Here is a 13048-nt window from a genome sequence, read left to right as displayed (position 1 = left end):
TTTGCCATGTTGGTCACCCTCCTTTGAACCTGTTCCAGCTTGTCAATGTCCTGCTTGAATTGTGGTGCCCAGAACTGAACACATTATTGTAGGTCAGGTCTGACCAATCCGGAATAGAGTGGTACTATTACATCTCTCGTTCTAGACACTCTATACCCGATGATGCAGCCCAGAATTGCACTGGGTTTCTTGGCTGCCACATCACACTGCTGACTCATGCTCAGTTTGTGGTCTACTAAGATTCCCAGATCCCTTTCACATGTACTGTTGTCAACTGATGCGTAGCGGCAATGGGGACATCCGGGGCGGCTTGTCCCGGGCGCTGCCATTGCTGTCACGTGTTGGGGCAGAGCTGTTTTGGGGGCAGGGTGTGTTGGGGTGGGGGCATTTCAGGGTGGGAGGGGGCAGCTCATGCCCCGGGCGCAGTCCCCCCTTCCCTCATCACTGGCTGTCAAGCCAGGTGTCCCCTTATATTTGTGCATTTTGTTTTTTCTGCCTAAGGGTAGTATCTTACATTTATCTCTGCAATTGTCCTGAAAATTTTCGAAATGCAAACTTTGAGTTGAAAAACTTTGGGGTAGATTGAGATTTCTCTGCATTCTCCTTCAGTGTTGCAGATGTTCCTGGAGCAGATCGCTGGAGGGAGCCTGTTATTTCCTTCAGCAACTCTCCAAGATGATTCCGTTACATTATTCCAGTTTTACAGCTACCTGGAGAAACATCGTGTGAGCAACCTGGAAAAATATTTGGCCAGATTTGCTAAAGAAGGTTAGTGGTTGGGGCCAGATTATTGTTTGGTTGAGAATCCTGGGGCAGTTACAGTGTGTGGGTGCCTCCTAGGCACAGTGTTATTTGTGATGAAACCATTGATCAGAGGCGTAGCTAGGGAAAATGGAGCCTGGTGCAAAATCTGAGTTTTGCTCCCCCCCCCCATTTCCGTTTGTGTTTTTGTATTTTTAGTGTTTTTTCTGTTTTTGGCCTGCAGGGAACGCAGTTTTTAAGCTAGCAGCAGCAAAAATTACAGGGTATCTTTAGGAGACTATCCTGATGATACCAGCCAGGTTGGTGAAGTTTGGTTCAGGGAATCCAAAGTTATGGATTCTCAAAGGTGTAGCCCCCATCTCCTATTAGCTCCCATTGGAAAAAATGAGGAATGGGGCACCCCTTTTAGGTGTCCATAACTTTGAACCCCCTGAACCAAACCTCACCTAACTTGGGTGGTCTCATCAAAAGAGTCCCCCGAAAACTCCCTAAAATTTTGGTGCTGCTAGCCTAAAAACTCTGCCCCCTGCAGGCCAAAAACTGAAAACACTAAAAATACAAAAAACCTGAAATTTTTGCTTCCCCCCAGGCACGTGCCCGGTTCAACATGCACCCCCTGACACAATGCGCACCCCCTGGTCCCCTTGTAGCTCCGCCTCTGCCATGGATTGGTAGATATTCTTACAGATTGGTAGATATTCTTACAGATATTCTTACGGAGGTTTTGCCATTGCCTGCTTCTGCACGGAAGCTCTGGATTTCCTTGGTGGTCTCCTATCCATCCAAGTACGAATCAAAACAAACCCTGCTTAGCTTCTGAGATTTGACTAGATTGGGCTAACCTGGGCCATCCAAGTCAGGGAGTGATTAAACTTGGTATGATTAAATAAGCCGTTACTTTGCGTTATGTCTGACCTGGGTCATTTGACTAATCCAAGTTAGCTTCAACGAGTCATATGTACCTGCAGTTGTATTCACTTTAGAGGCACTGTTCGGTGACGTGTCTCAGTGGCCGAGGAGCAAAGGGAAGAAACGTGAACAAAATTCGCTTTTCACACATTCGTGGTTGTTCTCCTTCCAGTGCTGTTAATTGAGGACTTGAAGCATCCTGGAAGGGTGAAGAAGATAAAGAAACTGAAAGGGAAACGACTGGGTCAGTTGGTGCCCCTGCCACAGACCCTGCGGCTACTAGCACTTCTTCAGCTGGATGAAAACCATCGTGTTGGCAGAGCAGCTGTATCATGCCTCTCACGTGCGGCAGCCAATAGGAATTTCAGAGAAAAGGTATGTTTCCCCGTTCTGCTGGCGACTTCTTTATAGGCAACCCCAAGAGACTATGTGGTAAATGAAGGCATTTTAACCCCTGCAAGAATCAGTGTGGCACAGTGGTTAGAGTCGCAGACTAGGATGTAGGAGTCCCACATTCAAACTCTAAAGCAACAGCCAATTGGGAATGAGGAGCAGAGGAGATGCCGACATGATCCTGGGCTCTGATCCTGGTTTCAACAGCAGACCTCGGCTGCTGTAGGGAGTGACAACCCATTTGGCTACAGAAGCTCAGTGCATGACCTGGCCGGACACTTTCACTTAACCTAACCTAGGGAAGTTTTGAGGATAAAATGTAGAGAAGGATAAACAACGTATGTCGCCCTAAGCTCCTTGGAAGAAGGGGTGGGATAAAAATAAAGGCAGCGTTTCATTTTTCAATCAGGAATTAATGCAACAGTGTGCTGTTCAGCAAACCAGGTTCTTCAAACCAGGGATGAGTCTTTTGCAGTGGCAGGTGGAATTCATAGTCATTTAATCATTTTAAACCCTCGGGACACTTACAGTGCAATTCTAAGGTCGTCTTCCTGGGAGTAAGCCCCACTTCATAGACCTAAGTCGGATACTGAACAGGAAGCTTTGGCCAAACCCAGAACTATAGCTGATGACAAACATTAGTGTTTCTTGGGTGGGATAGACCAAGTGGAAGGAGAAAACCTTTTCTCCCTCTTCCAAAATACCAGATCTTGAGGGCATCCAATGAAGCTTGTGGACAGCAGATTCGGGACAAACAAAAGGAAATACTTCTTTTCACAGTTAGTGAATAAAAGGCATAATTTGTGGAGGAAAGATCTGTCAGTAGCTACTAGCTATTCTGACTAAGGGGAGCCGCCACATTTAGAGGCAGTAAACCTTGGAGTATCAGTGCTGGGATTCAATCTCAGGGGAATTCCTCAACCTCCAGGGGAGCTGGTTGACCACTGTATGAGGGATAGGATCAGAGGTGGGATCCAGCAGGTTCTCACAGGTTCCTGAGAGTAGGTTACTAATTATTTGTGTGTGCCGAGAGGGGATTACTAATTGGTGATTTTGCCACGTGATTTTTGCCTTAGTTACGCCCCTCCTCTCAGCAGTAGCGCGCAGAACTTGAAGCAGTCTAGCAGGCGGTGCACCGGTGTGCGTGGCAGCCTGCGCCTGCGTGCATTTGTTTCCCGCCCAAGGACCGGTGCAGCGGCTGCGTCCTTGCCACAGTCCCGCCCAGGAATGCCCCGCCCCCAGAATGCCCAGCCACGCCCCCGTCGTGCCCCGCCCAACCCCATTGGCATTACGCCACAGTTTGAATCCCACCACCAAGGGAACCTGTTACTAAAATTTTTGGATCCCACCACTGGATAGGATCAGTGGTGGGATTCAGCAGGTTCACACCACTTCGGCAGAACCAGTTGTTAAAATGGTGTTCGTAAACAACCAGTTGTTAAATTATTTGAATCCCACCACTGGATAGGATGGTGGACTAGATGGGCCACTCGTCTGATTCAGCAGTTCTCTTCTTATGAGGCCTATGTAGGGAGGGCTAGAGCAGACCAAACCAAAGGAGGAACTATTAGATTGGGGATGGAGTCCAGGTAGAATCTATCAGGTCAAGAATAGGGCCTGGCAAGAGACCAGTTTTTCCCAGCATTTTAGACATCACTATGACATCCTGAACTTCTTGGAGAAAAGGTGGGATAAATATGTATAGATCAGGGGTAGGGAACCTGCGGCTCTCCAGATGTTCAGGAACTACAATTCCCATCAGCCCCTACCAGCATGGCCAATTGGCCATGCTGACAGAGGCTGATGGGAATTGTAGTTCCTGAACACCTGGAGAGCTGCAGGTTCCCTACCCCTGGTATAGATAGATAAATGCTGGTTGCTTGACAGAATCCTCAAGAGTAAATCATCGAGGAAACAGCAGCTGGTTGGCTAAGGTGGAACGTACTTGGATCGAGGGAGTATTCTGAGGAACTGGAGTGGTGGTAACATGCCAGATTTTGAACACAGATGGTTGAAAAGATATTTAGATAAATATACCCTGCTTTTCTCTCCAATAATGGCTTAAAGCAGCTTGAAGTGTAGTTTTCCCCTCTTACACTTTATCGTCACAACAACCCTGTGAGGGAGGTTAGAGTGAGAGTATGCATGACTGACCCAGCAAGCTTCCATGGCAGAGTGGGTATCCAAATCCGGGTCTCCCAGATCGTAGTCTGCCAATCCAACCATCTAGTTCTTGCGCTCCACAGTTCCCACTTCTATCCTGCTTTGGCCTCTCCTGCCACCTGCCTGAAATGCAATTTCATTGGTGATGGAAGGCAAGTGGTAAAAGGTAGTAGTAGTAGTAGTAGTAGTAGTAGTAGTAGTAGTAGTAGTAGTAGTAGTAGTAGTAGTAGTAGTAGTAGTAGTAGGAGAAGAAGAAGAAGAAGAAGAAGAAGAGGAGGAGTAGGAGTAGGAGTTTGGATTTATATCCCCCCTTTCTCTCCTGCAGGAGACTCAAAGGGGCTTACAATCTCCTTGCCCTTCCCCCCTCACAACAAACACCCTGTGAGGTAGATGGGGCTGAGAGAGTTCCGAGAAGCTGTGACTAGCCCAAGGTCACCCAGTTGGCGTGTGTGGGAGTGCACAGGCTAATCTGAATTCCCCAGATAAGTCTCCACAGCTCAGGCGGCAGAGCGGGGAATCAAACCCGGTTCCTCCAAATTAGATACACGAGCTCTTAACCTCCTGCGCCACTGCTGGTACTTGAGTCTGGCTGTGTCCTACAGGGTAGTCGGTTCTGGCCTTGACACTGGGGCTTTTTTTGGAAATGCTTAATGATGGACTGGTATCTGATTGTGTTTTCCAGGCACTTCTTTTTTACACAGACGTCTTAAGTAATGACAACGTGAAATTTCAGCAAGCTGCATGCCTGGCGCTCAAAAACCTCAGAGTAAGTGTTTGCAAGTTTTTCAGGGAAGCGCTGGTGTATGGTTGGTTGTGTTTTGTAGGTGGCCAGTGGTGTAGGGAGGGGCAACAGTCAACAAAATGAGCGAGGATATAAAAACAAATTAAAAAATAAGCACCCTCCAAGGCTAAGTGCCATATCCCTGTTTTTGCTTTCATTATTGTGGGGAGAGCTGAGGGGAATGGAAAGTAGCTGGTTGCTGATGGGAAGGGCCAAGATCAGCCTTGCCTGAAGCGTGTTAGCCTTGCCTGAAGCGGGGCAGCTGGGAGGGCCCAGGGTTTCTGGCGAGTCACACTGCTGTCGACTCGCTCACCCACTCTGTAACTGTTACTAGTGACAGGTGCTCTCATCTGCTCACTCTGCCATTGTCACTGTGCAAAGTTCTACAGGTGTTCAGGCAGCTGTGAGCAGAGGCCGTGGGGGGTGGGGTTTGTAGGCAGGCAGCCGAAGGACAAACAGGTGAGGCGCATGCATGTGGGTGGGTCGGAGGGAAGGAGGGCATGACCAAGGGAACTCTTTGCCAGGATCCACAAAAACCTGGAACTGGCATTTGAACACCAGCAAATTGGCAAACAGATCTTTCCGATGCCCCTCCTTGTTTCTGGGAAGCAATCAGAGGCAATGGCCCTAGCGTCTTGTAGAAGCTAGTGACATAACTGCCTGCCAGTCAGCATCCCCTTCTCCCATGCAGTGTATTCTTCAGGGGTTAGACGTCCCATGGCTCCACGGGTCTCTGTTATAGTCTGTGAGGTGGAGCCAAATACTCATCCACTGGCAAGAACCAGCACTGTATGGTGATTTGAGTGCCAGATTAGCATCAGGGAGACCCTGGTTCAAATCCTGACTCTGTCATGGAAGCTTGTTGGGTGACTTTGCACCAGTCAAACACTCTCAGCCTGATCTAATTTATAGAGTTGTTGTGAGGATAAAGTGGATAAATGGAGAGTGATGGATTTATATGCAAGCCACTTCAGGTGAGAAAATTGGGGTATAAATGGAGTATATAAATAAGGGGGCACCAGGAAGCACCAGTGTCTGAGAGGGGCAGGCATGGGTGAAAATTGTCACCACACCCTCTCTTGTAGCTACGGCTGGGCTATCCTAATGCCAGCATGAGACTGTGATGTCTGGCTTTTTAGCCACATGGAAGCCTTAGCATCCTCTGCCAAGCTCTGTCATGCTTGTACAATGGTCCCCAGGACTGGACTGTTAACTACCAATCAGCCCTAGTGGTAATTCATTACTGTGTATATGTGTGATTTTTTTTTTAAAAGTGCAGTTTTTAATTCCTCTTTAGAAATCGGTCTTTTCCCCACCCCTAACAGGGATAATTGCATAATATGCGGAAACGTTTCTAGTCTCTCTCAAGTTCACGTGGAGCTTTATGTGCATAGAATCCTGAATGCTCAAAACAAAAGCCACATTAAAAGAAAGGGTGCATCATGTTGCGATAAAGGCATTATTGTTAGAGGGGATTGTTGGAAGATTACGCCTCTGCAATCTCTCCTGTAACCCTCTTTAATTCGCTATTAAATTATTTGTCCAGCTGGGAATTTAGCTTCAGCTTGTGTTGATTGATTGATTGATTGATTGATTGATTGATTGATTGATTGATTGGTATGTCGCAGCGACAGAGAAACTAGTGGTGGTCCCTCTTTTTGGCAAGTGGCTCATACCACTGCTCACGTAAGCATTTATGACAATTACCCAGTTCCTTTGTCACTTAACTGGGAGTCTCCTTTTCCTTCTTCTTGGTTTCTCTGTCTCTCCCCACACCTGTCAGAAATTTTTTAATGTATATAGATGTATTCTGACCCAGCCTAGGAACTGAGAAACTGAAAAGTCCTTCATGGGTATATGTCTGAAGATGGCACACCAGAGGCTGATATTAATTCATAAGCCATAAACTGTTTTATTTCAGTCTTGTGGAGAAATGGTCACATCAGGGAGGTTTCAGCTTTAAACTTGGCAGGTGAAAAGGCAACAGGAATAGGGGAAACTTCCTATAATTCTATGCAATAGTTTGTCACAAGAATGTAACTGTTTTGTTTTATCAGTAGGTGTTTGTAGCTGTGGAGAGAGATTGCTTGGCTGTCACTCCTTAGATAAACAGGCATATGCTTGTTGGACACAAAATTTCTAGTCTGTGGAACCAGGAGCAGGCAACACAGCTATTTCCCGCAGGGAAGGATTGCTGGCTTCACTTCCTTCTTTCAGGATCCTCCTGAATCCCACACCCCACTCCTCCTACACTTCCCCCACCTTCTTTACCAACTGCCACTCCCAACTGCCACTCCCAACTGCCACTCCTTCTAGGTCAACAGTAGAATTCCTTTTGATCTCCTGCCAATCACAGTTTTCAGACCAGTATAAGACATCTGCAGTTAGCTGTCCGTCCTAGCTTTTCAGTATATTCACTGTGTTGTGGGGCTTTTCTGCACTCTCATTTTCCTCTCTTGTATGTTCCTGTTGCTTCAGGGGTTTCTTTTGTCTGTTCTTCACATGTCCACTGGTCAATTAGATAATGCATTGCTTTATGTGCTTCTTAAAAACCTGCAGTTTAAACCTGTAGGAGATATGCCATATTTAAACCAATGTAATATGGAATTGGCCACTGGAGGGAGCAAAATACATGCAGGACAGATCTCCCCCACTCTTGCAAGCAACAGGAACACACAAACAAAGCAAACGAGAATACAGAAAAACCCGTAGTCTCTTGGTATATTGGTCTGATTTTGCTTCTGATCTGGAGTTGAGGAGCAGGCAGTCCAGTGCCAGTTACATAAACTGGAACAGAGGTAAAGCTCGATGCCTAAGCTGAGCATGTGTCAGGAATTGCACCCGCCTTCCTGGGGCGCCACATGGTGACGGGATTAACTCCTGGGTGAGGGAGTGCTGGTTCCGCTGTATGCTTTACACAGTGTAACCGACTCTATGACATGTTAATGGACCTGCTTTCTGTTTGATCTGTTTCTGTATGCTTACAAATGTAGATAACTAGGCTGACCCGGCTGACCGTTCCTGAGGCTCCGGGAGGGGGTAGGAGGAAGGAACAGAACTCGGCAGGAGGCTATCTGACTATCTCTGCCTTGGCCTTGGGATGCCTTCTTTCAAAAACAATCTTGTTCACACTTTACTTTCACACATTCTCTGGGAAATTGGAAGGGGGGATTCAGGGGAGTGCCAATAGAGATAAAAATGGATGCAGAAGCTAGATTGAGCAGAACTGGCTTCCTGAATTTTGGGAACTTGTCGCCTACTTAATAAAGACTACTGATCCTGCATCCAGAGTCCGCTTATTGATTATTGGTCCAAGGCCTGACAGCATGCAGGGTTTTCTGCTCCTCTCCGCTGCTTGTGGCATCCATGACCTTGGTTGATTTTCCAGTATAATTCCAGAGGGATAGCCGTGTTCGTCCACTGCAGCAAAATAAAACAGGAGTCCAGCGGCATCCTGCAGACTGGCCCCATTTATTCTGCCATGAGCTTTCATGAGTCAGCTCTGACTCACGACTGCTCATGCCAGAACAAATGCTGTTTGTCTTTAAGACGCCGCTGGACTCCTATTTCATTTTGGTTACCGAATGACATCATGTTGTGATGTTGGGGTGATGAGATAATTTGCTGTGATTAAACCGCAGTTACTATTCTGCTCCCCGTTCCCCCTCCTTTCTTCTGTTCTGCAAAACAGGGCGTGGAAAGCATAGAACAAATTGCCAGCTTGTGTCTGTCCGAGACAGAGGAAGTACGGAACACGGCCAGAGACACAACTCTCTCATTCGGTAAATACTTTGACAATTCTCCACTTATTCTGGTTATAGTAGAATAGCACGTTCTTCACATGGTAAGTACTTAATATATTCTCCTTTTGATGTCTCAGAGAGCCAACCTGTTCTGCCAAAAGATCCACAGTTTCTTCTTCTGAGTCTTAATACAGCACAAGAGTTCCTTGCTTCTATGGAACATCCAAAGACCTGCTGAGAACAAATTCCCACGTTGCTAGATTTTTGAATATTGTCAATTTGGACTGTAGCTAGGGATAAAGGGTAAAATTCTAGCTCTCCGCTTGTAGTCTATAACCACAGGCGATGAGTTTTGCCAGAATAGCAAATTCAAAATTATGCATTAGTCACTGCAGTTTTCTATCAGGTAGAAGGATTTCCACTTGTGGAATGCTAATTTCTTGCCCTTCCTTCTATGGAAATCTAGAAGTCCTGTCCCTCAGGAACAGAATTTCAGGGGACATTTTGAGCCACTTCAAAAAGGGGAAATGGGGCAGGTGAACTCAGTGGGTGGGCGTTTTCCCTCCAGAGGAAAAACTCTAGTGGGTCTAAGCCTATGACTTCCCTGACTATACACACGCCTGCACGGTGAAGGGTATATTGCTCCAGAATTATGCCACCAATCTAATGCACAAATTAACTGCATGGATTGAATCCAGACTAAACTGTTGGCATCTACTGATTTCCCCTTCCCCAATACCATTCTTCAGCATCTCCTGTCGCCCCCGGGAGCCTCATTTCATGGAGTTCAGTGGGCTGTATTGGGAGGGGAAGGCATGGAAGTTCCATTTCACAGATGGAAAATTTGGTCCTGACTCAACTCTATGTTCCAAGTCCACTTCATACTGTGCAAATAACTGGAGGCAGGATAGAAAGCAGATGGAAATCTGAATGACAAACAAGGTTTACATTTCTCAGATGGAGACATTTTGTCTGCTGAGTACCTTAGAAGCCCAGAGTGGGAAGGGGTCTAGTATAATAGGCCTTCCAGTCCAACCCCTGCTTCTTAATGAATTGGAGCATTCCTGACAGATGGCTGTCTAGCCTTTACTCAAAAGCAGCTGATCCCATTGGTGAGCTGGTGAACTCAACCTTAGGAAGTTTCTGCTAATGTCCCACTGAAAATTATCAGCCTGTTTCTTAAACCTATTAGATCTACTACTCCTGCCTTCTGGAGCAGCAGATAACAAGTACATAAGAATGCTGGAAGAGCCCCGCTAGAGCAACCAATGGTCCATTTAGTCCAGCATCCCCTTTCACACCGTGGTCAACTGCTTTCTCTGAAGGGCCAGCACATGGGCACCGAGGCTAAGCCCCCTCTCCCTGTGGCTACTTGCCAGTACTGGTGTTCAGAGGTTTGCTGCTTTTGGATGTAGAGGCTCTCTTTAGCCACCATGGCTAGCAGCCACTGATTGGCCTCTACTCCATGAAGCAGCATTGGCATAGTGGTTAAGAGCAGCTGTACTCTGATCTGGAGGAGCCGGGTTTGATTCCCTGCTCTGTCACTTGAGCTGTGGAGGCTTATCTGGGGAATTCAGATTAGCCTGTGCACTCCCACACACCCCAGCTGGGTGACCTTGGGCTAGTCACAGTTCTTCAGAGCTCTCTCAGCCCCACCCACCTCACAGGGTGTTTGTTGTGAGGGGGGAAGGGCAAGGAGATTGTAAGCCCCTTTGAGTCTCCTACAGGAGAGAATGGGGGGATATAAATCCAAACTCTTCTTTTTCTTCTTCTTTTATTGCTATCTGGCAGGCATTGGCAAACCACTTTTGAACACCTCTTGCCTTGAAAACTCCACCAGTGGTCACCACAAGTCAGATGTGATTTGAAGACAAAAAAATGGTGATCAAGACTTCCAACTGGCTGTAAACGCCAGCAAAGAAATATGTCCTTGTGCTGAACCTATTTCCCCAACAACTTTATTGGGAGTTCCCAAGTTATTACAGGACAGGGAGGAAAAGCCCCTTCTACCGCTTTCTCCACTCAAAATTCCTGACAATAGATAGACGGTTCATGCAGAGCTTTCTGCACAGGGGTGTTGTGATCCTTATAGCCCGTCTCCGTTGGTTTCCTGATTGCTGTATTTTGCACTTAGAAGAGTTTGAATTTATATCTCCTGTAAGGAGACTCAAAGGGGCTTACAAACCCCTTTCCCTTCCTCTCCCCACACTTTGTGAGGTAGGTGGGGCTGAGAGAGTTCTGAGAGAACTGTGACTAGCCCAAGGTCACTCAGAAGGCTTCATGTGGAGGAGTGTGGAAACAAATCTGGTTCACCAGATTAGAGTCCACCTGCTCTTAACCACTGTATCACACTGGCTCTCAATTGAAATGTCTTTTCTGTTTCCCAGTTGTTATGAATTCTTTTCATACGGCTGTATGAGGAAAGAGTTTTGCAGGAGAAAGATGTTTACATTGCAAAGTGTGGTACCCTACCTGCCATTTTCTGTGTCTTTCCACACAGGTGAAAAAGGACGGCTGGCTTTTGAGAAAATGGACAAAATCTGTTGTGAGCTGAGGGATACAATGTACCAAGAAGCTGAAATTGAAATAACAGTATTTTAAACAGCATTTCCCTAAATGAAAACAAACTGCCTTTGCTTGGATGTGAAAGGCTCCAACATGCAGAAGACCACATCAGCTGTCTCGGCTCAGCTTTTTATGCCAGAAAGAGAGCAGAGTTTCAGGATTTTATCAGTGCTGGCAGGCCTAAAGAAAAAAATCTGGGTCTCATATCTGTACCATTAAGTAGCCACATTCTTCCCTTCTTCTACATAACCACAGATGTGAAGCCTGCAATATATCTGCCTTAATAAGATAAGCTCCCGTGCGCCCATATGGAGAAAAGTGGGATAAAAATAATTTAAATACTTTGCAAAAAAATACACTGAAGTCCTGTACGAGATTTTTCCGAGTGAGGAAAAAGATACTCAAGCAGTTTCTGTCATGACCGTGAAATGTTTTCTTGCAAATTCTTTCAGCAGTATCTGGTGCTCAAGCAGGAAAACACGCGCAGAAAAACAAACAACTGGAGAACCATGTGAGAGAAGACGTTTCCTTACTGGCAATTTTCCGATCTTCCCTGACCTGGATAGCCCAGGTTGGCCTGATCTCAGAAGCGGAGCCAGGCCAGCCCTGGTTAGCATCTGGATGGAAGACCACCAAGGAAGTCAAGGGTTGCAACCCAGAGGCAGGCAATGGCAAACCACTTCTGAACATCTCTTGCCATGAAAACTCTGCAAGGTCGCTTATAAGTTGGCTGCAATTTGACAGCACTTTCCACCACAAATCTACTGCAGCTGCAAACCAAGACCTATGTGCACCCTTCTTTAGGCAAAGAAGAGAGGAACTATTTCGTCTTCATTTAACCCAGTGGACCATAAACTGGCCGTCTCCTATTTTTAAAGGCAGGACGGCAAATTAATCTGAAGTCACTGTTTGATATCCTTGCAGCATAACAGGAAAAACTTAACATGTGCATGTTGTAATCCTGAAGAGACAAAAGAAAATCTCGGAGAGGTTTGTGATCAACTGTCCTATCGGTTGAAAGATGCTACACCCTTAATGTAGACGGCCAGTGTCTAGTGCAAGTGATATGGAAGAATGATACACCATAGTTTCTGTTGGAGGCCGTCATTCTGAGTTTAAGAATCTAGATGTTGCTGAGAATTGCTTTTGGGTTCATGGCTGCATCCTGATCAAATTAAATCTAATTACATTCAGTAAGACATTTGACTAACAGTAGCCCAGAGAGGGCTGCAGCCCTGGTGAGCGTTCTTTGCTGCCGTTGGTTTTTTCCCCTGGGGCTGAATGGGGAAATTCCGAGGGTATGCCCGGGCTCCCCTTACCGAATCACTGCCCTTGATGTCAGAGTATATATTTTATACAGTATTTTGTGCTTTGTACTTTTCAGTATTTATTGCTGGGGTTGGTTTACATATTCTGTTTTTTTTTAAGTTTATTAAACCATTTGCAACCTAACTGGTGCCTTCCTTCAAACTTTGCTACCTCTATGAAATATAAACACTCAAGTATTGTATGTAAGATACTTTGGAAGGGGACACACACACAAACCCTTTGGCTTTGGCTGTTCAGCACCCTCTTGCTTGGTTCACTGAGACAACCCCAAGAAAGCGGCAATTTAACCCAAATAAAGTTGTGTATGATACATTAACTATTAAACTGAAGCACAATTGCCATTTTGAGTGGTAGTGACACAATGTAAGTTCCTCACTACCGCTGCCCACCAAAAAAAGCACAC

General features: G+C 46.2%; 1 protein-coding gene across 4 annotated transcripts in view; it reads left to right on the top strand.

The window, feature by feature from the left end:
* RIPOR3 (RIPOR family member 3) overlaps positions 1-12768 on the top strand; it is a 153103-nt gene extending 140335 nt beyond the window's left edge. For all 4 annotated transcript variants that reach the window (XM_048498871.1, XM_048498872.1, XM_048498873.1 and 1 more), the window contains 5 exons: positions 610-768; positions 1844-2046; positions 4910-4993; positions 8700-8790; positions 11252-12768. In XM_048498871.1, the coding sequence (XP_048354828.1) occupies positions 610-768; positions 1844-2046; positions 4910-4993; positions 8700-8790; positions 11252-11352 (638 nt within the window). In that variant the 3' untranslated portion in view covers positions 11353-12768. The remainder of the gene's footprint in view (positions 1-609; positions 769-1843; positions 2047-4909; positions 4994-8699; positions 8791-11251) is intronic.
* Positions 12769-13048: the final 280 nt, after the last annotated feature.

The sequence above is a fragment of the Sphaerodactylus townsendi genome, linkage group LG05 (assembly GCF_021028975.2).
Source record: "Sphaerodactylus townsendi isolate TG3544 linkage group LG05, MPM_Stown_v2.3, whole genome shotgun sequence".
In the NCBI taxonomy this organism is placed as follows: domain Eukaryota; kingdom Metazoa; phylum Chordata; class Lepidosauria; order Squamata; family Sphaerodactylidae; genus Sphaerodactylus; species Sphaerodactylus townsendi.
This window is presented reverse-complemented; position numbering and strand designations above follow the sequence as displayed.